Raw genomic sequence first — 25,547 nt, 5'->3', positions numbered from 1 at the left:
TGATTGATTTCCGGGTGGTCTCGCGCTGTGTAACCGCGCAGACCTCCATCCGACACGATTTTTGATTCTACGCAAAGAGCCTACCCGGGGTTTCTTAGCCTGGTGTCTCAAGTAAACTATCCGCCATTTGTCTCCCAGCTTCCGGGTGTGGGAAGTATAATGCAGCCGACGGTGTCGAGAAGAAGAGCGGGCTAGCGAAGACATGGTACCCGGAGGCAAGAAGACCTCTAAGAGCAGCAATGGCGGGGGCGCTGCCGGCACCGGCGGGACGGGGGGCGCGGCCGGTGGGGGAGCGGGCGGTGGGACGGGCGGCGGTGGTGACGACCAGAAGGCCCCCGGGGGCCCTAACAAGGATGACACCAAAGACGGCGGCACCGGCGCTCCCGAGGAGCCGCCGGCGCAGAAGCCGGGCAGCGCGGGGGCCAACCTTCGCGAGATGGCCAACCGAATCCTCAACTTCTCGCTCAAGTCGGACTGGCCGCCGGTGGAGGGCGCTCTCAAGAACCTGGAGCGCCTCATCGCTCAGGGGGCGACCACGGAGGACGGAAGCCCTCCGCAGCCGTTGGCGGGAGTCATGGACCCGGTACGGACTTCCAATCATTAGTGAATAAAAATTACTGATAAGAAATAAATGCTAATGCGACCTTCCACCATCGCCATATCCAATTCCATCACGACAAGTGGCTCCCCAGATTCTGAGTCAGTTCGTATTGTCGGAAGATAAGGAGAATCCGTATTAATATTTCCTCTAATACGTCCGGTTAAGATGACTTCGTAATCACCCATTTTACATGCTCTTATGATGACTAAGAAACGTGATAATATTGTAAATCATGAAAATAGATATACTTTCAAGAAGTGAGATAGGTGCTATCTTTGCTGTGTTGTTTACGGACAACGAGAGCTCGGGATAGTAATCCCTGCAATTTGAACATAATCACTTTTAAATGTAGTTGTGCATACATTAGGTGCTACTGCGATCTCTATTTAATAGCAGTTTTAAGAGGTCTTCAATACAGCTATGAGGGATAACTTCTGATACAATTATCTCTCCGTCGAATGGCACTTTAAACTGTTGTTCCATTGAAACGTTTCTAAAAGTAATCTAAAGCTGGGCAGTCGACACCAGGTTTCGCTCTTCGCTCTGCTTCTTAGTAAATTCCACCTGTAGCGAAATCATCAACCTATCCCAACGTGATCAAATAATTTTGCAAATTGCTCTAGGTGCCCACTTCCTATCTCATAATTGCTCTCAACCCGCAAAACGTGCATTAGTGCCTCCATACAGATTTGATCAAAATGTTCTATTCGCTAATGCAAGAGAGATAAACTGTATACCATAAATAAACAAAATATTTGCGTATCCCGCCGACATATTTGATGATAATCCAAATTTATTAATTCACGAAAAATATTCCAAAATTTAATGACGTTTGGCTTGATTTTCATGGTTTACCAATGAGTTACATTTTCGAAGTAGTTCTTTTCATCCAATCCTTACAAATTGACCGTAAGATATCTCCAATGAGAGCAAAATTTGCGGAAGTCAGTATGTTAATTATTTTTAAACCGAAAATTTAAACTTTTCTGCTGACATGTACAACAGCATTATCTGCTGCCCTCTTTTGAATCTGAATCTTTTCAGGCAAATTTCCTCATTGATTTCCTTTTTCTTAATTAAAAGTGAAAAACTTTCTGTCTAATTATTTCAGTAACTCATGATAATGCTAATCGCTTTAACTTTCTTAGAGTTAAAAGATATTTTCGCTGTGTGCGACAGATTTAATTTTAGTGTAGAATGGCAGTAATCTTACATTAGAGTTCTAGAGACAGTGGGGCAAGGGTCGGCACGTCTCTAATGAGCTCCCACCTCATTTTCTCACGATTTAGCGTTTTTCTAGCAAAGTCATCATCATTTATAGTCCATGATTGAATCTAGAAATTATTAAATATTTCATCAATATTTAATTCAAGTTTTCTTCACTTAATATCGCTGTCACGAGAAGAAATAAATTGCCGGCCTTTGACTAAATTTTCGTGTTCAACACTATTATTATATATCCCATCATAGTTTTCGACCACGTTAAGACGCTTGACACGGATGTGTGCTAAATATCTGTAGTACTTCTTTTTATTAGTTGGAAATTAGTAGTTGATAAACTATTTGGCGGCTCCATTTTAAAGTGCAATGAGTGTGTCCATTGTGAGGCGAGAATAAACTGCTCGATTTCTTCGGGGTGGGTGGCTCTGATTGTTTCCCCTTACTTGTTTTCTCACATGTAATTCAGTATTAAATATAAATTTTGTCTCTCCACTAGCCACGCGTTTTGAGTGTGTATCAGTGTAGAGGGCAATATTCCATAATAAAAATCAAAGTAATTCTAAATGAAAAGTGGAGAAAGCTTTCCAAAGGGACGAACTGCAAATATTAATCTCTTAGAGTAACAATTATCGTAATTTAATTTGATTCTCTTTTTGGATTCATGCAAAAAGTTTACTCTAGCCGCAGAATATTTCAACGGTTAATTTTATGAACGGTTAAATTTTTGGTGTCGATACCAACCTCGTCATCTGAAATTAAAAGTTGCAAAAGTAACCATCCCATAAATTGAAACCAGAGTCAATTATTGCCTTGCCCTGAGAATGAATTGAGTCAGGAGTATTTAATATTTGTATTCAATTGAATATTTGCATAAAAAACTGGGTATAAATCTCCTCGGATTGGTAGGTATTGAAGAAATTAAATTTAATTGAAATAAAATTTTTCTATCAATCATTTTTCTTGAGAATCCTTAATTGAAATTTTACTAAGTATCAAAGGAGATATTGTCATTTTTATAGGCCATAGCTAATATTATTTTTTTGGGATAGGAATAACTTAATTTGCAAATAGCTTAGCCTATTTAGACTTATGCTGGCCTTTAGGTTCGTTGTGGTAACTCAGTTCGGTATACATTATTAATATTGTTTGAAATTCGGCAAGGGCATTGATCAATGCCAATTCTTGCGAAATGGTAATATTTTACTAATCTAAATCCTACCATATGCTTCTTTTATAATTTAATATTCCAACGCATGAGATCAAATGAGCTAATAACCTTTCCTCTTAAGACTGCTCTCGGTTAAGAATGCATCAAAAGTTCGAGCATTATTTTCACTTGGTACATTCTTCAAAAATATGGTGGAATGTTTCTACGTACTTCATCATTCCCATCAGAGCAATAAACCTTGAAGAATGTAAAACTTTACTTTGTATTTAGGTGACTTATTGCGATTGTATGAAAACTTCTCGTTCTATTTTAGAAGTTGCCCCAAGTTTCCAAGTTTATGTTCTCATAATTAACTTTCCCCTGCTCAACTGTCAGACGGCGGATTGACTCTTTCGGTAAATCAGGTGCTAAACTACGGACGAATTCATTAATTTTAGTGGTTTTACAATTAAAAGTAATTTTTACTTTGTACAATGTGACAATTTTCAAACTTTTTCACCAATATCTAGTGGAATTTTCATTATGAGAAAGATTTTAGGCGAAGGGAACTTCACCTTTTTCACACTTCCACCAGCTCTCAAAATAGAATTCTGCCCAAGGTTATTCCTGAGTTATTTGCGGTCGTTATAACAGCGCTCTCCTCTAAAAATCCTGGTCATTTTCGTGCTAGGCGCCTCATATTGTTTCTCAAATAGCATCGGGCGGAATTAGCCTTCCATCCAGTATTCAGTGCGGCTGATAACTTAACACCAAGGAACTAATCCACCGCGGCGCTTCTTAAACCTCTCATTGGAGTGGTTAGATTTCCATCGGTAGCAGAACTGTTACATTTTGAACTCAAGTGTTTGCACGGGTTTTCAGTGAACTATATAGTGCTCTACGAAGTCTATGACGTGGAATGCTTACCTGTGGGCATCTTTTTTCTCTCCAATGTGTTTTTCTTCGAAGTTGAGAACCTACTATTTGATTAATTTCCGGTAGTACTACTCCATTGCCCCCATTACCCACTCTGCCCGCAATGACAAAAATAAACTTATTAGCATACCCGCGCTTCTGTAATTTTTCATTCTTTCAGCTTCCTGCTCGCTTCCATTCCATTCGCTCATAAATATTTGTAGTAAATGTTAATTAACAGAAAAAAAGCAAGTTATTTTTGTTAGGAATTTTTTGAAGGTTTAATAGCAGTTTTTATAGCAATGATTTACAATGCTCGAATCTTAACAGGGAATTCGAATTCAGGAAGGACTCTTGTTTTTATGCCTGCATCGGTCAATCATCTTATTCGTTGTCTCATGATTATAGTCTTTGATCTGAACCTAATTTTTTGTAATGAAAAAAATCTCATATTTTCATAATGTACAATGAAATGAGTCGTATTCTCAATTTTCTAAATTTGGTTCATTTTGTGTTGGCATAATATAAAATGTTTAATCTTTAAATTAAATCGGGGTCGCGGTAGTCCAGTGGGTAGAGCGTTGGGCTGCTGACCGGAGGGTCCCGGGTTCGATTCCCGGGCAAGGCACTCTGGGCACCTGCAGCTCCACCCAAGCTTTCGGGTACCAGATCTTCCTGGGAAACCATAACCGGCACAGGGAAAGGAACTAGCCCCCCTACCCTGATGTGTGAATTTTCACACGCCGTATAGGGCTTAGTACTGGGTGATCTCTACCGTCACCTACTAAACCGACCTTCGGGTTGATTACTGTGTTTAATCTTTAAATGTATATGCGTTTTATTTCAAGTTCAATTTTGTTTCATTCCACCGTTCTTTCTGTTCCCCGACTCTAACTATGAGGATTCTCTTGCACGGGAAACTTGTCACATAGTAGCTTGATAGTTCTAGAGAAATCAGTAGTCCTGTATTATGAATAATGACGCTTCACATACTTCTTGAGTCTCTTTCAATTCTGCGTAGATCCGTTAACTTTTGGTCCCTCAAATGAATTGAGAAACACACAATATTAAACATATTTATTATAATCATTAGTTCGTACGGACCATTTATTCCTTATCACACTTATAAATGGAAATGCTGTAAACAAATCAAATTATTTATTAGATTTACAAATACAAAATGAATTAATTTAAATCCTTAAGTCAAGCGATTTTCGGAGGTTTTACTTTGAGTGGAGGCTGACAAAGCTTTTGGGGAATAGGTGTTTAATGTGATAATTTAATTCAGACGAAAGGTTTAGAGTCACGAACAGAATTCCAGCTGTTCTTTGAAAGGTAAAATGTAGGTGCCAGCAATTAAAGTTTCCATGGTGCAATAGTGTTTTTAGATTAAATGTTACCTTCTGGAGTCTCCATCACCTTCTCCTTAGCAGAAGGTTGAATAATTTTTGCCGATGCATTTTTTCATGTAGACACAGAAGAAATGTTATTTCAAATTTAAAAAAAGATAGTGTGTAATAGAAGTTTCCTCTCTTTCCACGTTATTGGTATGATATTTGAAGTTAAGAAATATAATTTTAGAATTTTATTTGATTTTATCGTTTAAAATTAAAGACAAGACAAAAAAGAGTTCTATCACATTGTGATTAGTTTTAATTTACCGATATATTATTTTCAATAGTTTATATAAAGGTAGAAAATTTGTCTTCGTGCTAAATTTATCTACATACGAGTATAGATGTAAGTAGTCTGATGAGAGGTTCCTAATTATGCACGGAGTGGTTGTGGGGGCTAATGCTTGTCTCAATTTGTGGAGTTTACCATATGATTACATCACGCAGTAATCATTCAGTGAAACTATCTATCAGTTTTGCAGACAGATCGGGAACATGTGACCAACTTTGCTTAATCGGATCATTCTTTGCTAAAAACTCTGGTGTCATCCAAAACATTCGTTTACACACAAATTACACAAAAATATTTGTTCAGTTATTTTTAGTATTATGAGATTTGTTTGAATAATTTTTATTTTTTGACACTGTTCATTTAGTATAGTAAACGCTGCCAAACTAGAATTTCTAATTTGAAACAAAGTTCTCTTGGCTAGGAAGTACAGATATGCACTTACAAATGTGGAATGAAAATCCGTCAACGCTAATTTTAACAGCTATCGATCATGATGTGTGCGATTTACTTTTATTTCCCTGCATAGGGCATGGTATTTTAAACTCGGAAGAAAGCGATGATTTGTCGAAAGTCGTCGGCTATAAAGGGTCAAAAGTACAAGTGATAAAACGCTTGGTCATTCCTGGCCAAACCCCTGTTCATGAGGCATCAAGGTCATTTAAAATGGCCAATTTTAAGGACTGAGATAATGCGGTTCGTGCTTCGTATTACTTTCCCTAAGGTGGGTGGTAGGTTTCAAGAGGGAATGACGAAGCACCTATTTAAACTGAAGGTATTATAGTGCTCGTAAAATAGTCCAGGACTAAAAAAACATGCATCAGTATAGTCCATAAAAAATTATTGATATATTTGCAATGAACCAATTGTTAACCCTTCATTTATTGAAGGTGATGATTAATGTCTGATATATTGCGAATGTTGCCTCTTAAAAACTTTTTGAGTCTACGTTTTTATTCATGAATATTTGGTGAACTATTAGTGTCTTTGCTTTTGCTGACTGCACCAAAATTGATTGTGGTAGATTGCCAATTAAATAGAAGATTAATTCAATTATAAACTGAGAACGGTATGCATCACTTACGATAATGAAACCGTGAAGAGTATAAAGTTAAATATGAAAGTAAGGCCGCCTCACAAGGAAAAAACCACGGGCAATCAAATACTAGTATCCTCATTCATACACAAGAGATTAAATTAAAATGCTGTGTGGAAACGAAACATTAAATCATTTTGCCTGATCGGAGCTCCAGCGTTGATCTCCGATTACCGGGTAGATAAGCTAGCCAATTACTCCTTACTGAGTAATGATCTCATTCCGGTCGATATATTTTTTGCATTATGAATGTACGCACGCGTAAGTAAATTCAATGTAATCTAAGTTATCCTTATTTCTAACTAGCTTTTCTGAATTAAATCATAATATGTTTTTCTCCAAGTTTATTTTGTACCACTGGTGTTTTAAGCACTTAAGTATTGGAACAGAACTCTCAGGTTAGATTTTGCCTTTTGGAATGACTATAAGTCAAGTATAAAGATATATTATTGATTATAGATTGAATTTAGTATCTTGATGGCAGCGTTTTACATCATAGAACATTAATATGGAAAATATTTTAGAAAATATCATGAATCTTCAAATATTTCAGTATATTCGGTGAGCTAAAAGAGGTTGAAAGCAGTTTGTGAAATTTGGGCTGGAAACCGCATACTGCAATCTTGTTTTCTCTCAACATGTTTTAATTGGCGTTGTTTGTATTTCTTGTTTCCTCCAAGATTGTATGCGAAAAAATTCAAATGCAACGTATAAATTGCTGCACCATGTCATTGATTTCATGAATTTTATACAGGAATTACAAAGAATCTTTTATTTGCTCGCTAGTCTCAGTTTCTTAACTACCTTCTCCATGGTGATGATATGGTTTCGCTTTAAAGAAAGAATGATCGACGAGAGTATATTTCATGTATATAACATCAAAAATTGTTTTTTTAAGTCAGTGGTTATCAAGTTTGTGAAATAAGTTTGTAAAATTTTGGGGAGAAATCTTGTTTTGCCCGCAAATGGATACTTGTTTGATTGGTAAGGGTAATTTTTGTAATTATATCGCTGCCTTTTCGCTCGGCCGCCGCAGCGACCTACCTTTTAACTTGCCTCCTTCCGCCGACTTAAGTTTCCTTCGGTTATCGACCGAGAGAGGGGTGGGGAAAGGGAAGTTTACAGCCTTAATGGACTCTGGTCAAGGCGATCAGCTGTTTTGGCGTGGGTGGCCTGGGCCATTGATAATCTCTTCGGATGTGTCAGGGTTTCCAGCGATCGCTGGAGTTTTAGAAATTTCTCGGAGATTTCTGATATGTAGCCGTCTTTGTGTCGCAACATCCGGTGGCGAAGCTTCTTTTTGTGGTCAGAAAATAATTATTTACGGAACGGTCTCACGTGACATTAATGTATTCCAATATTTTTTCGAGCGCTATTTCTGCGATGTGGAAATTTGGAAAGGTTCCGTAGAATTAAAAATAGACGTTTACAGCCTTAATTTCCAACGTTTAAGGATCGACATAAATATATATATATATATATATATATATATATATATATATATATATATATATATATATATATATATATTATTAGGTAATCTATCGGTTAAGGTAGGTTTTTGGATGGACACAGCTACTAAATAAATATTTTGTCATTCCTAACAAAATACAAAATCCAGTATCCTACTCTACATCAGACCCCTCTTCATCTCTGAGTAACTTCTTCCTCCCTTCATCCCGTCCTACATCCCTATCCTGTTCCTTCCCTTTCCTCGTTTGCCTAAAATTCTCCCCTCTATTATTGTCTTCAACATCCCACTGCCGGTCAATGCCCCCTGAAAAAATATTGAAAAAAAATATTTTATTAATTCAGTCTGTAAGACTGACTGTGCGTGTGTATATATACACACGTGGACAAAAATTAATATATATATATATATATATATACACGAGGGTCATCCGGAAAGTAGTACCCGTTCGTGAAATAAAGACACAAAAGTAAATATTAACAAACATAAAAAATTTTATTTGAAAGAGGATACTTTAAACTACTTCTCAACATAATCTCCAAGCAAATTAAGGCATTTGTCATAACGTGTGACAAGTTTCTGTATTCCTGCTGCATAGTCCTTCGCCGCCAGCTCATTGAGATACGCGAGGGACCCATCTTGCACAAATTTTTGCATAATGCAGATGGTGTTTAACAATTTCATGAACAATTGTTCGAGAAACATTGGGAAAATGCTCACAGATGTCATCAATTGTGACGCGCCGATCGTTCCTCACGAATTCGTCAACTGAGCTCACCAGTTGGTCTGTAATGACAGACGGTCTCTCCGAACGCTCATCGTCGTGTGTGTTCCCCCTCCCCATGTTGAAGTTGCGACACCACCGCCGAACAGACGACTCGTCCATTACATTGTCTCCATACACCTCCTTTAATTGGCGATGAATATCACATGGGCGAACGTTTCTTGCATTGAGGAATTTAATCACTGCCCTCACTTCACAACTGGCGGCGTTCTCAATTTTTTTAAACATTGTAAACAATCACAGAAACAACACAGGCAATGCTAGCGTCACGCAACTTGGCTCAGAGAAGGCAGACAAGCCACTGAAGCTATCTGACCTCGTCCAGCGGCTACTCGCGTCGTCAGCACTTCATGCGGCACGAACGGGTACTACTTTCCGGATGACCCTTGTGTATATATATATATATATATTTATATTCATATTTATATTAATAACACATGGACAGTCAGTCTTACAGACTGAATCAATAAAATATTTTTTAATTATCTCAATATAATTTTAAATTTTCTTCCATTGGCTGTTGTAAGTATCTCCTGCCTGATATCATGTTCTCCATAAATCTGACTCTCTTCATTCCTCTACCCCGCCTATCTGACGTTCTATCTTCTATCATGGCCCTCAACATATTACTATCTTTCTTTATGTTCTCCATTCACTTTATCAAATTTCTTCGGATTCCCCTACTTTACTTATTCTCTTCTTCGATCCTAATTATAACATCGGCTTTTGACTGCTTCATCCGTTAAACTTACAATCTCTTTTCTTCGCCACACCCATTTCATAGCCCCAATCTCCGCTAATCTTCCTGTTTCCAAGACCAGATCTCCCATCCACTTGATCAAGTTTCACATTCCTCGGAGCAGTGGCCAGTCTGCCGTTACCGCATCTTTCAAACATTATTTAGAGTAATTGCATTAGGCTAAGTCAATATAATCACGCGCTTATTTTAAGAAATCAAGAAAATTTACTAAACGTAACATTTATGAACAATTATCACCTGTTTAGAGTGAGGATCAATTGTGTTCAGGTTTCAACGCAAAATTCGAGGCATATATGTATATGTTTGCTGTAAGCAAAACACAGTGGCTGTGAGAATTGGGTTACAAGAAAAGCTTCAGAGAAAAAGAAAAGACAATGACGCTGCATAAGGATGCTTTAAAATGCACTACCTGTTACATTGAAATATTGTCTTCAATTTGAAATAATAATCTCGCCACTGTTTATAGATTATCCTTCATCTCCTTGGTTACATGCTTTTCCCTAAGTAAAACATATAATGGATGTTTGAAGACCCATAGGTACCTTTTTCCAATGATTACCTGAAGAGCATGAAAGTGCTAATCAGAATGAGGGGTATATCCAACTGTGGAGTTTTCCCGTTCCTTCTCCCTTAGTATATATTTTTTATTTAATATAAATCAAAATAAATATTGCTTATATGTTCATAACTACTTTTGAAATATTAATGTCTCCAAAGCATGGAATTTTATTGTCTAATTATGACTTTGTCTCTAAATTAGTGCGATTATTTTCCAAGTTCAAATGATTCAACTTTATTTGTAGGGAAAATGTTATTACACTATTGTTGTTCGGTAATAAAAAAGCATCCCTACCCCTTAGAAGTTTACTCTGTTGTCTAATTCTAGGCTCCGAATGCGTCCTTGAAAAATATTTTCGCTTAAAAGATTGATATTTTCCATCCTTAATCAAAATATTGATTTATTTTGGCTTCCTAATTTCTTCTTTTACTGACAATTTTTTGAGTAAGTCCTGCAAGCCAATGAGTTTAAATTAATGAACTTATAAAATAATCGATAGAACTTTAGCTTTTCGTGTATATTCTCTGCAGTTACGTTCGCGCATATTTTCCCATCACTTCACCACACATTAACACATCATTTTATCGCGTTCAACGAAGATCACGAAAAGTGGTCTCACTTTATCCACTGTGAGAATGGCAGTGAACGGATTCGTGATGCATAGAATCGGGGTTAAGAAAAAATGTTTTTAATCAAAGACACGGCAAGAAATTGGAATGCATTTCATGTGTCATGCTGTCTGCTTAAAAACGGGCTATTTCAATTCATTTTATTCCTTAAATTATTAATTCCATTTCACTCTTTCATCTATTTACCTCGGATTTCTCTCGCACGTGCGCAGGTCACTTTGTTGTTGCTCCGTCGTTACATGTCGCAGGATGGATCCAGTTGTTCCGAGTTGTCAGCTAATTCCAGTTGTTTCGTGAGGTAGGTAGAAGCGAGATTACGTGGCGGGGAAGGGAGTTCAGGGCACTAGACAAATGAGAGGAAAGAATTGATTCCCATCCTTTGCCCATCTCGCTCCCACGTCGCGAACACCCGTAATTGCACTCGCGCCTTCTCGCCTCCATCTCGTCCCGAGCGCACTGAAATGAAAGGGTTTTACCCTCATTCCCAGAGGACTTCTATTGTGTGATTGGCGGCGAAGGATGGGGCACATAAATGCTCGGAGGTGGTGAATGTGGAAGTGCGGGGAATATAAGCGATGCGCTGCCTTACGTGGGTGACGTTGGCGTGCTTCATTAAGCGGGAAATGACGGTTTTTCTCATTTAGGGACCAGAACACGAGCTTTCTCCTTGGTTAAACGAAAGGAACAAATGGTTGGGAAGTAAGACTACCCTTTGGTCGATTTATCTTTCCCTTCTCTTCTTCTCTTCGTTCAGACAGTTCTTCCCTATCCTTCTCTTCATTGTGTCCTTTTAAATCTATACTTAAATCGTTTTCTTGTTATAAGAATAATCAGTTACTCTCCTTTATTAGTTTTAGAACATATTTTTTTATCCTGGAAAAAGAAGCAAAATGATTTTTTTCCTACCTTCAGTTTAACCTTCTTCTACTCATCCACTGCTAATTGTGAGAAATTTGCATTGAAATTTTCTCAGGATAAAAAATATCTACAAAAAATTACAAAATGATTGTTTTATATTTTAAAATATTATCTGCAAATATTTTGATGACAGTAGATAATTGTTTTACAATATCCCGTGAGAGAAACTGATCCATTCCTTTTCATTTAGATTTGTTAGCGCAATCCGTACATACCTCCTGCTCTATAGCTATATTCTTGTATAAGTCCACTGTCCTGGTGGCCAGCATTCCTTTTATAAAGGTATGCTGGCAACCAGGTTCTAAAAATGTTTTATTTGCTTCTTTATGTGTACTGTCAGCACCAGGAGAATAATAAAACATTCTAACAATAATAATTGTTCTCTGTAATAGGTACCAACTTTCTCATCTTTTATCGTCTACTTAATATAATAAGTATACCAATCCTTAATATTTTTCATAAATATTTCGAATTTGATAAACATGTACAATTAACGTCTCTCATATACTCGTCGTAGAAATTGCTCATTCGTTTACTCCATTTTAATTTCCTTTAGCAATTATCGTAGGGAATAGTTATCGTTTTTTCTTTGCTGTTTTATTTCATTAGTTTTCATGTCTCACCACTATTTAAAATTATAAATAATTGTTTTCATTATGCATTACAGAGTCGCACTCAAAAGTGGTAGGACTGATTTTTTTACAAGAATTTTATTGACGATATATTTACAACGACTTAATAATCTTCAAAGTATGCTCCTTGAGCTGCTACACACTTAGTATAACGTTGCTCCCATTCCCCGTTCGCCCGCTGGAAATTTTCTTTGGGGATGCCGTTGATGACCCTCGTCGAAGCCTCTTGAACGGCCTTTATCGAGTCAAAACGTCGTCCCTTGAGCTGTCTTTTCATCAAGGGGAAGAAGAAGAAGTCCAGTGGTGCCAGATCGGGAGAATAGGGCGGATGCGGCAACGTGGCAACGCGGTATTTGGCCAGGAGCTGTCTGACGACGAGCGCGCCATGGCAGAATTTTCGGCACCATCTTGGCGCACACCTTGCGCATGGCCAAATCCTGTGAAATATTGCGTTGGACGTTGGATGCAAACAGACCCAACTGGTCTGCAATTTCTTCACTGGTTAAGCGTCGGTCTGTGTTCAGCAGTGTCCTCACTCTGTCCACATTCGTGTCGGTTCTTGCCGTCGACGGCCGTCCGGAGCGATGGTCGTGTTCAACGAGCTCCCTACCCTCTTTAAACAACTTGTGCCACTCAAATACTGTGGAACGGCTTAAGGCAGTGTCCCCATAAGCCTGCTTGATCATATCGAGGGTCTCAGTTGCCGTCTTCCCGAGTTTCGCACAAAACTTCACGGAATAACGTTGCTCTAAATTCAGATTTTCATTTTGTTTTTCGACGCGGACAAAAAACTTGCTTCACTAAAAACGGTATCCTCACTCAACGACAGCCCGCAGGTGACTGATAGTTGGTGTCGGTCTGTTGCTAGGAGCCCCCTCCACCTTACCCTGCCAGGCAGACCCCCCTCCACCGCTCCGTTTGCGCCAGAGAAAATCAGTCCTACCACTTTTGGGTACGACCCTGTATTTCATTTCAAGGGTCAAAATCTCCGTTAGGAGTGTAATTTTGTTGCGGTGATATTTTTTGGTATAATTTCAGTTTAACCACAGAATGTAGATTTTTGTCTATCCCTAAAGAGCAGTTCTTTCTCTTAAGATTTACCCTCAGTGATTTAGAATATGCTTTTTGATTGAAATTTTACTGTTAATTTCAAAGCCACAACAAATCCCTATTTCTAATGCCCCTTAGAAACAATTTATTCTGCATAACTTTTCTACTTTGGTTCCTTCAATATGTATTTATGAATATTTTATTGCAAAGCATATTTATGGACATTAACTGCAGACCCACAAACTATTTAGAAGTCTATTTTTAATTACCACGAGAAAAATTTATTTTAGGAATTTTTTGAATTTCCGCCATTTGTTTTGCTCTTGTTGCATTTAGGACATTTCAAACCAAACCTGAATATTACAATCGTAGATCATTCCCAATTGACTAAAGGATATATTATGAAATTGTAGGCGTAGTTTCTTGTTTGTTTGTACTATGTTTATTAGTTATAGATTAGCAGATACATTAGTCAAATGATCATATTTTCAATTTTGAAGATATAGTAACGTAACTTCAAAATTGAAAATATTATGCGCTAATTATTTGGAATGCACCTGTCTAGTCAAATTACTTGAAAAAGTGGACAAAATTGGCATTTGGTAAGAAAAATGCACGAAAAAAACAGGATGGAATGTATGATTTATTTGATAAAATTTTAGGCATGATGCTACACAATTGTTTAACAACTTCTTAAATGCTTATTTCCGAGCCTAGATTGAGACTGTCGCCAGGAGGTTTAGGAAGAGATGACAAATGAGTAAAACGCAAACGAGGTTAAAGAGGTTAAATTAGATAATGGAATATGATTTTGCGGAGAAAGTGAAAGAAAAACATACAGGGCTGTAAGGGGTTGTTGAAAAACAGGTTGAATAATAATTTGCGATGAGAGAAAAAATGGGCATTATATTGCATATTATTGTTATTTGGTATTCTGTCATTTTGGGTAAGTTTTGGCTGGATATAGGCTATAGAATGCTAAAGCGATTTATTTCTTTACCCGCCCAACAAAAATAAAACCTGATAGCTGTTACAGCGATAAACCCTTCTTCAATTTCGCAAACTACCTACATTCATTTATTCCATTCCCACCCTGTAAATTCCTACCCTTTCCAAATTTGCCTAACGTTCTCCCACTATCATAATCTGCATCATCCTATTGCCAAGCAATATGTTCTGCATTCATCTTACCTTCTCCTTCGGATTTCTCCCAAAAATCCCTCTTCTCCCTCTCTGTCTTGCAGTTCTTCTTTTATTTTCCTTCATGCCAATTTCATTTCTCCTTTTCTATCCTTCCTCCAAATAAATTTTAAAATCTTTCAACCTATGTTAAACATCTGGCTTAAACGACCATGTTTTCGTGCCGTACAAAACCACGATCTATATAAAAGTGTTAACGAACCTTTTTCTGGGGAAAACTTCTGTGCTCAACATCGTTTCAGGTAATAATTGATTTAAGAGTTTTCCCATTGTCTCTTGAAATCCTGATTTTTAACGTGACGCTATAAGTCAAATGGCCGCCAAACTGGGGTCACTCGCCACCTCACTGATCCTTTTCTTTGGCTCTTACTCTTCGACCTATGTGTGACATTGCCGCAAATAATTATCATAGCTACCGTCTACACAGGCGACACTCCAGGCGTCATCCAAACGCACAAGACCTTCCACCGTCAAGTGCCAATGAGGAGGGCACACATCAAGAGTGGTATTTATGGAGCAGAATGAGCTGACTGAGAAAATCTAATAAATACTAAACAAATTTAAATTGGTATTCAGTAAACATTCAAAAACCTGCATTATCTCATCAGATAGCCAAAAAAGAGATAAATAACAATTTTCGAACTGATATACTTATCTTAAACAATCGTGCAAAAACTGAGTTTCGTTGTTTGCATTTGGTGCTGACTCAACTTCAAAATGGCTTCAATAATTTATTTTTGCGTGTATTTGAGTTTTATCTCTAGGGAATTTTTTATTTTATCCTTTGTTTTTTCCTTTTCTGCGGGATATTCATTAATTTAATGTTCCTCGTTCTCTTCTAGTGTTTAGTGTTTTATTTCTTATTTAAATTTTAGTTCGGACACAATTCAACCTGTGTTGAGAGCGTAGAGTATTGCTTCGTATCTCCATGTATCATGTTTTCATTATTCTTAATTGGCTTAACAATTCGGATAATATAATATTTGTAGAAGCCGAGGAGGGGTCCAAATTTCGTCCCTGTAGAATCCAATTGGCTTTCCTTCTCCGCACTCTCATTTTCTCTCTTTCCATTTCCTCTCCCTTTTTCCTTCATGCTATTCCGTTTCAACTCTTACCCCCCCTCTTCCTTCCCCTTTTTGTCTCTCTTCCCCTACCATCTTTCCCCTTTCCTCCCCAAATATCCCCCCCGTGCCGTGACGTACCACTCGGCATCGCGTGCGAGAAGTCACGGGCGAGGGCGCCACTGCATTCGCTCACTTCTCTCGCTTCCACGAGGGGTCGAGACCCTTCCTTCGCCCGTGATGTTCGCAACCGTTTTGGGGAGGACGGTGGGTGGGTGGGAGTGGGTGGACGATCGGAGGTTCTCTTGTTATGTACACACCGCTCGCTGCTGGGGTTGAAATACAAACGCCTCCCAGATATGTACCACCGCGGCAACACTCCCCCATCCTTCCGCTCACCTATTTCGGGATTTAAGGCATTCTACATTTTATTTAAATAAAGATGATTTAGATAGTAGACGGTTATGCGTTTCCTCCGAACGATAAATCAACGAATTTTCTTTCACATAATTAAGAATTTTTATTGATGAAACACTAGCTACTTTCTACACAGCTCTACGCGTCATAATAAATATTTTTCAACAATTTAATGAATTATTTTAGGAGACCTAAGTAGTTAGGAAATTCCTATATTCCACCGTGCCAAATCTTTGAATTCCCACGTTCCTTCAAATAGCTGGAAATAGCTCATGGCATTTGGATGTAAGTGAGAAACAGTGAGAAGAGAGAAAGTGACTCCAGAGTCAATACATTCACGTCCCGCCCGAAATGTGACACGCCTTGCTTGAATCATGCTAATCATTAGGCCTCCTAGACCAATGCATTCAACGGTTACGATCCATCGCAAATTTAATGCTTTGGAGGCAAACAAGATCAATCAACCCATTCGTCTCCAGCTCGTGTCAAGTTTCGTCTAGTGTAGACAGCTTATTGTTATTATTAAAATACGATCCACAGCCACAAAAAAAATTAGCCAAGGAGTTTCGATTGTCACTGCAAAAATAAATGTGTTACCTAAGTTATTGTGTTAATTGCGAGCGAGTAATAGCAATTTAGCAACTATTCATGCATGGTTCGTTAACATTTATCCTGTGAATACACAGTTTTTAAGAAATCTGAAGCCCTAATTCAATTTTTATTCGTCCTTTTAAAATTATTGAGAATTATTTCTCACGCGGTAATTTTCGAAGCTGTAGGATTCCTATTGTTTTTTCCGCCAATTATTCAATATCATTGAAGCAAATGTAATTAGTTACTGTTTTGGTATTCTGTCGGAACTCATCATTGCGTTCATAATATCAGTTTATTAATGACTTGTATCTCTGCGAAGTTAAGCCAAAGTTATTCTAGTGACAGTCCACCACGATAAATAGTCTGTGTATAAAATACACTATGAAATTTCAAAGCCAATTTTTATGTAACATGACCCCTGTTTTATCATGTTTATTTGATAGAGTATACTTAGGACTACAAATGCAAAAGGTTTCTACCAAAGCCACATATACATGATACTTAGTTATAGCCTTCGTTAGCTGCCCGTGTTAAGGTACCTATACCTGTAAAATGTGGCAGGCATTTGGTTTGTTTGCTATTGTTTTTAGTCGTGGGCTTGGGTAGTGCCAGTAGTATTCAACATGCACGGGAATCTGAGGTCACTGGGGCCATTACGGAAAGGCAGACGATTTGGTGAAGGTAGGAATTTTTTGGGAACGGAGGGAGGTGAAGTATAGTTCGAAGTAGGCATTTGCCTACTGCGAACGAAAGGTGTTTAGGGGCTCTCCGTTGTAATGACCTATTCGAATGGCGGAGAACTGCATATGAAGTACCCTCCGCACGACATCTTAACAGGGATGCTGTTGAAAAATCTACAGTTACGTTTATTTTATCATTTTCATTTCATACAAGTTCGAGTAAAACCCAATACTTCATGTTTACTGGGTTATCCAGTTCTAAGAGTTGATAGCACAGGTTAATATCAGCACATGTAACAATGGTTACTTGATAAATTTTTATTTGAGCTACTACGCCACGCGTAGGTAAAACCTGCGTGAGGTGGTTATCTCTTCTACTGCTATTCAATATGTAACTTCTTTAAGTGTTCTGGTGCTTACACTTGGCTAATATGGTTTGATTAATGTAATGTTAATGTATTCTGGGGTGTGATCACCCCGTCACACACCTTAGCTGTGAATTGCAGGGTATTATATTTTGCAACTTGCGCTTTTTCTTCATGATATATTTGTTTCGGGAGAGAGTAATTTTCCATTTGACTTGGTTTTTCAACGCAAAAAAATCTTTTGAAAAAATACCTCACAGTAATCTACAGAGAGCTTAAGGCAAAATGAAAAATTTTCTGGGCTAGTTTAAACTTTTCCAATGGTTGCGGGTTGCGTACAAAAGGTAGTTAAGGCGTTCGTCAGGGAAGTGTTATCGGACCCGTTTCATTCATTCTTTACATTAGTGACACTAACTCCGTGGTAAGGTGCAATTTTCTGCCAACATTGCAGTGGTTCGCATATATATCCATAATCCTGAGAATTACGTGCATTAAGCGTATGATTTTAATGATATAAAACGTTGGAGTGGCATTGAGCAATTACAATAAACTGAAAAAAGTGCGCAGTGATATATTTTTGGGATAGGAGCAGTTCCCTCCCGAATGCCATCTGTGCCAGGAATGCCGAAATAGAAATGGTAGATTCGATTCAATACTTAGGTCTTACACTCACAAACGACCGGAGGGAAACATATAAAAGAAATAATTAGAAAAGAAAGCATACAATTACGATTTATTTGAAGGGCATTGGGGAAAATGGGTGATTAGAAGAATAAAGAGTAATGTTATCTTTCGATGGTTACGCCGTATTTAGAATATGCTGCTGCTATAAAGAATCCTCATGAAGTTGGATTGATTGCCGATCGCGTGCAGCGTAGGAGAGCAAGAATGGTAAAATATTGCTATGATAAAATGAGTAGCTTATTAATATTATTAGAGAATCTGGGTTGGAAATCACTTAGAGAGCAAAGTTAAAATTGCAGACAGCATTTCTTGAATGGATTTGAAGGACAAGTCTTAATTGATGATGTTGAACGTGTATGATTTGCCTCATAATACCATGGAAGGAGAGATTATACAAATTAAATTAGAGAGATTAGGTGTATTCTTCACTCTCAGTCTTCTGGAATACAATTCTTTGGGTAAAAATTCTGGGGATCCAAAATCATTCAATCTGTTAATATTTTGCAAAATTCTTCAAATTAAAGTTATTTGCCTCTTCACGGCATTCTTTAAGCATTAGAAATGTAAATAAAAAAATATATAAGCGCCTCTCTAGTAACCCTCACCCATCAACTAATTTTTTAACTAAAATAATATTTGTTAATTTAACTGATAACAATATTAGCATATTTTCAAATTAGTGTAGTGTAGCATTAGTTTAGTATAGTAGTAGTAAGTATTTTGCTTGCTTTAGCGTTGTATAAAAGATAAATATTTTGATTTTATTTTCTTTCTTGTGGTCTTGTTATATCCTTAAATTCCTTGTTGTTTTTTGATACCGTCCGAAATTCTATTCCTAATATGAACACCTGTTCTCCATCTCACCGTTCTCCTTTCCCTCACGGCAATTATAAGAATACTTTCGAGCACCATCTTCAATCTCACATTTTACTTTCTCACAACTATGATAAGTGTACGTTAGGCATAGACTCACAAACGTCGGTTTATTGCCAGGCATCATACAGGTTTAAATGAAGTTCGTTAATAGTAATGAATGAAATAGTAGTCTTCGGAGGAAGTGGTCACAAATTATCGAAAGTATATTGCTGTTTCACCAAACATAATAGAAGTGCCTATCACTATCTATTGCGGAGAATTTTTTTCACTAATTTTCGGTCAAATAAGCATACTATTTCCTACGTGGTTGAACGAACGATATATTTGAACCGTTTAAAGGAAGGGCAGGGATTGAAATTTGAGTGCAAAAGACAACCCTTTGAATCGAACCCGAATTGTTAACGCGGAAAATTTATGAAACATTCGACACCGTTTCCTATTGGGATGTGAATGGATTCCTCCGCCTTTTACTTGGTCAATTTTAATTTTCGGAATGGTTTTTTTTTCGGTACGTTCTGGTTTTAATTTAAATAGATGGCAAACCCGTAGCATAAATAACACCATCCCTCGAATGAAGCATTAAAGGCTAAACCTATGTGAAACTTTCTTTGAGAGTAGGCCAATGTCGACGTCGGATTTCTCTTATCTCCTGTCTGCGTCCTTGCTCTAATTATACTCCTAGATATCCCTAATGGCTCATTAATCTCAGCAGCCAAGCGACTTCCATCGCGATGCTACACTAGCAGTTGACCCTATTGGTTCTGGTCAAGAGGAAAATTACTTCGTTTTATATTTTTTAAGTATTCTTAGAAAGTGCTGCCGTAAATGGAACACCAATTTGTGCCGCTCGTAAAATACACGTAGCGTACTAGCTTTCCATAGAGACAGTTATCAGCGCGAGGGACAATTAATATAAGATGAGACATAAGGCTCAGCGTAAGAAAGAAGGGCAGGTATCACGAAAGCTTACGGGTGAAAGCACTGTTACATTCCTTAGGTGTTAGTTAAACATCCGTGATAGGCCTTAGATTATAATTTTTTCAGGTTTTTACGCAAGACAAATCTAATGTAATATCAAGCAAAATTTCATTTTTTTCAAGATGTTGTAATCATAAACAAATCATTGCATTTTTGGAAGGGAAAGTTTATTTAATTTCCTCATTTTCAGAATTGGCTTGAGAAGTTTTTATAGCTATATGAATACGCACGTGTTTTGAGGAAAGCCACAAACAAGGTGTATATAATAGGAGCTAGACCTCGTTCTCTTTATGTATACTCAGATGGTAATATAGTTTTCAAGTAACGGTGACTGACAAAGGTTAACTGCAGCATAAAGAACATCGCATAGTAAATATTAAAAAAGATAATAAAGCCTCTGACCTTTTGTTATTCGGACAAACGAATTCTCTATCTTTGGCCAATAAATATGCATTTGATTGAAAAGCATACTAAGGGCATCCAATATTTAAATGGATAATCTTATTAGAATTACTTTTAAATTAATGAATAGAAAATAGTATTACACCAAGTATCGTGTTTTAGGTTTTGAATTCCATTATGTCGAAATACTAATGAGCACTGTTTTACTGAACTTTATCGAATCGCGGTTCAGCGGTTTATCGCGGTTATTTCACTTTCAAATGCCAGTAAAGTGCTCTCCTATCTGGATTTGTATCTTTCCTTTACTGCGTGAATCACTCTAGTTTCCGACAACGGCAGCGCCGCGATGGTTAGGGTGAGTCAGAGGCCGAGTGACTGTGCGTGGTGATTTGCGCCCCAGTCGCACGAGCGCCGCCCACCTTGCTATTGGTCTTGTCACGAGCTGGTAGCCGTCAAATACTGCTGCCGCGACCAGTCAGATAAAGATATTTCATCCAAATTTCACAAGGGACTGATGAAAGCGCACCCTTTTTAGGTGAGGTCTCATAGTGACCTCAGCGTTCAAAGAAATATCATGATATCATCGAATCCGACGAAGCGAGCTAAGGCTAGCGTTCATCTTTTTATCAAAGTTGCAAGGAACTGATTTATCAAGACGTCCGTTTCAAGTGATTTGCATCGTTATTTCTCTGAAGTCGAAGTTACAATCAATACTCATTTTTTTCTGCAAGGTGGCATTTTCTTATGCTGAAACAGAACTGAACATTTTTATGTCACTTAACTCTGCATATATGCCTCTTAATGGTCCGCATTTTAAATTAGTCGACGGAAATGTCGAAAGGAAAAAGTTTTATATAAAATAATGGACTTTATATGATTCAACATAAAAATAATTTCCATCATATTTTAATTACATGATTACTGCTGTTGGGTTTAGCCATTAAATTTAGTAGGCTGGCCTAGCGTAATTTGTTTAGCATTTAATTTGAGAATATAAGGAAGATCGCTGGATAAGGCAGCATGTGCATATTGAACGCCTGAAAGCTCAGCGGAAGGCAGAGGAGGAGGTGGATGCAATGACTTCGTTGATTTCAGAATTTTGCTTAGGTTCGGAGGTCTTCTGAAGGTCACAGATGGCCTCGTAAACAAAAGGCTTGACATCAATTTATTGTTTCTTATGATAGGATTAAGTTATGCTATTATTTTTCTATTTTAACTGTTCCAGGAAAAAAGGTTGTTAAAGAGTTGAAATTTTCAGAATTTAGCAACTTGAGACGAGGAATAATAAAAATGAATATGGATATTGTGCAGATTTTTTCCTTCCTCTTATTGTTGGTCAATGTATGATGCACCACACCAAGTGATATGTGAGATAGACCTTTCGTTGCTACAACCACCATATGAGAAAACGTGTACTGGCACCTTATTTTATGTTTAAGGAAGGATTAATCATAAAATTGTATTAAATATTTTTCAATCAAGTTTTCCTGACGCAGTTAAATTAAAAAAAAGTGGATAATATGCGTTGTGATTCCATAGACAAGCCCTGGGAAAATATAAGTCGGAATAGTCCAGGAGAATGGCGCGACCTTGAGTGGGCACCCAAGCGTGTCCTGAAACGACTATAACTTATGAACTTACGCCTCGAATTGCCTTGAGACCCTGCCCGCTGGTGGGCGTCCTTCTAGTATTGCGCAATTTGAAAAAGTAACGCATGCACGCTAGCTGGACTTCTTTGAATTGCACTGTGTGAATAAGCAAATAATAAAAATTATGAATTTGGAGCGAGATGAGAGAGATTAGCATGTTGCTTGGAGTCTTGTTTATTCTACGACGATTTTATCCTTCGAAAAATCATTTTTCAAATCAATGATGAAAGGAAAGCAATGAAGCAAGAGCTGTTTCTTGTGTCAACTAGGAAAGTTTTAATTCTTATCCATCGTGGTGATTCCCACATTGCAATTTGTGCACCTTTTATGTTAGTTCTTATTATTTTTTACCAATTTTTGTAATTCGATGCCGTTTAATAAGGGATGGCTTACAAAGTTCAAATTTGCTTTGAAATATTTACAGAGAATGTTTTCATTATTTGAAAAATAACATTCAAAACAAACTCTGAGGTTGTCTTTATACGTTTGATTCTTGCTGAAAATAAATTACTATTTCGATAACCCTTTCATAAAAGCGTAATGAAGTCTTGTAAGTCTTACATGTAAACATTATATCCTGGTATTGAAACTCTCATTTGATGCAAGTGATGAAAATAAAGTTAAGTTTATTTGAAAGCAGGAACTATTTCTAATGAATGACAACTCTATAACTGCACATTGCCATGTTTTCATTATGCGTTGGAGAAGGACCATTTTATGTTTTATCAGAAAATTCAACTATAGCCTTCTAATGACATAGGATATGTTACCTACTTTTGTGTTCTCAAAAATATGAATGATAATGTAATTTTTCCCAAATCATACGATGTGAACTCGTAGCCCCAAAGTTCGTTTATTTTTGTATGTCCTCCAATTTATTTTTGCTAAAAGTTACTGCTTACTCCGGTTACTTTAATTTTATCGACAGAATTTTGCAAAATGTTTCTAGTCAAATATTTTTTAACAAAAGAGTGTAAAAGGTTGATTAAAATATGCATTCGCGATTGTTCTTATTCGTAATTGCTACTGACGGAAAGTTTATCATAAATTACATGACGTAATTTACATTAAAGAATAAGCTGTAAAGAAATAGGGTCATTTATATTGATCTTCTGTAATGAAAATAATTGCACAGATTTACATTATTTTCTATGTTATCATAATCGATTGTATCTCTAGTTTTAAATTGCGAGAGTAAATACTTTTTTGAAAAATTACTCATAATTTACAGCTTAAACTGGATTGCATTTCGGCTACCGTAAAATGGAAGCATTTCATTTAAATTTCTTATGTATTATGTATTCATATAATGCCGAATGAAATATTTCATTGTCGAAAAACTTAGCTGTATTACAAATTAATATGATCATTTTAAAAAATGTAATATAGTGTATAACATAACCTTAATTTAACCTCCGTGCGAATTAATGCTTGAAATGTATTAGGAATAGATTAAGTCAGAGACAATTATTTAAGGATAATTACTTAGTGATTTATTTAGTACTGCACCGTGCGTAAATGTTTTGATATTTCCTACCTAAATTTAATTTGTTCCCAATCTGGTTATTAATATTATTATTAAAGCGCATATAGATAATTTCAGGTGGTATACAAGTCCCAAGTATTACAATAAAACTTGCCTTGGAAAAATAACATGACATCTCAATTCCAATCGACATTACAAAAGAGAATAAATAAAATCAGTCAGAAAAAAATACACTTAAAGGAAACTTCCAAACATCAATTTAATAAAAAAAAAAGGAAATCCCCACATCATCAACATCAGTTTCCCAATCAACCAGAAAAATATCAAGACTAAGCTGTTACATAAAATTCAGTATTCTTGGCTTTCTCACCTTTATGTGCGCATATGATATCATATGTACTGTTCTACGATCATATGTAGTGTTCTACGAACATATGTACTGTTCTACGATCATATGTACTTTTCTACGATCATATGTATGTTATTTCACTTGATAAAATAGGTTTGCGAATAACATTTTCCTGTTATGCGGTCTCTAAAATTATTCGAGGTGTCACTCCCAACGATAAATCAGAAGATTGCCATTTGCCCCGTAAATAAATATTTCTCATGCTTTGAAAATTTTTCTGGAAAAGTAAACTGGATGAACTCAAAGCGAGTTTACTTTGAAGAAATTTCACTGAAACTCTAGTTGTCGACTGTTTCTTCATCAAAATAATTCTTGTATTATACGACCAGCGCCTTGCTTTTGACTAAATGAAATAAGTTATAATGGTATAAACATTTTGTTCCTTTTTGGATTATTAGCGCGGTTTTCTTCACATTGCCATATCCTACTCAAAGGGTGCCCCTGGCATGACTGAAACTCCCATATAAAACAAGCTGTGAGAAAGGTTTCATTTTTTTAACTGACATCTCATGACCAAATCTCCTTTGCTAGGCAGAGTGGGTAGATGAGAATGACCCGGAGATGGATTCAGAACTCCTCACTGGAAGCCAATTTAGAGAATCACTGTAATGTGCGGCAATTTAGATTCATTGATGGGATACACCTTTATATTATTACACCTATGCCTACCAGCCAGAGCCAGAGAGAAGTTTTGAAAACACCATAGCTCTGAATTAATTCTCTACAAAACTGCTACTTCGGCTGTGACTATACTTTCAATAGGATAAAAAGGTTAGTTTTCCGAAAAATGTGCCCCAGTCTATGTTGAAATATGTAGTCATATTTCTTATTGGTTACGGCTATACTTTTTGGCTACGAAATTAGGAAGACTACCCTACTTAACGGGGACTAGCAATTGAAAATTCTCTTACTTGTTAGCTTCATACGAATTCGCATGAATCACACCAGTAATGCTAGTTCCCTCGCTTCATCATCGATTGATAGTAAGGATAGTCTTTAGAAAAATTTATAGCATATTCTAAAATGCTTCGCATAATTTAGGTTAAACGGTTTTTATAATTTTTAAACGGATGACTATGGTAAATTCAATGTAACAGACAAGAGGGCTAAGACGAAAGAGGCTCGGGGATGAAAAATACGTAGTATTGTTGATATGAGAGACGGGACCTAATATTTTCCCCAACATTTACTCGCAGTGACGTATGGATAATACACAAGGGAAGCATTTCCCACCACATTTGTCGATGATGCTTACTTAAGGCTGGAGTTTGATAAACACC

The 25,547-nt window shown here is 37.0% G+C and overlaps 1 protein-coding gene across 1 annotated transcript in view; it reads left to right on the top strand.

Annotated features, from left to right (window-relative positions):
- The first annotated feature begins 202 nt into the window (after positions 1-202).
- The window catches only part of nompC (no mechanoreceptor potential C), a 517,130-nt gene continuing 491,785 nt past the window's right edge, over positions 203-25,547 (top strand). Inside the window, exon 1 of the mRNA XM_071598936.1 lies at positions 203-583. Within this exon, the coding sequence (XP_071455037.1) occupies positions 203-583 (381 nt within the window). The remainder of the gene's footprint in view (positions 584-25,547) is intronic.

The sequence above is a fragment of the Hetaerina americana genome, unplaced genomic scaffold (assembly GCF_022747635.1).
Source record: "Hetaerina americana unplaced genomic scaffold, ioHetAmer1.1.p SCAF_10, whole genome shotgun sequence".
Lineage (NCBI taxonomy): Eukaryota > Metazoa > Arthropoda > Insecta > Odonata > Calopterygidae > Hetaerina > Hetaerina americana.
The sequence above is the reverse complement of the archived record's forward strand: the minus strand, read 5'-3'. Positions and strand labels throughout refer to the sequence as shown.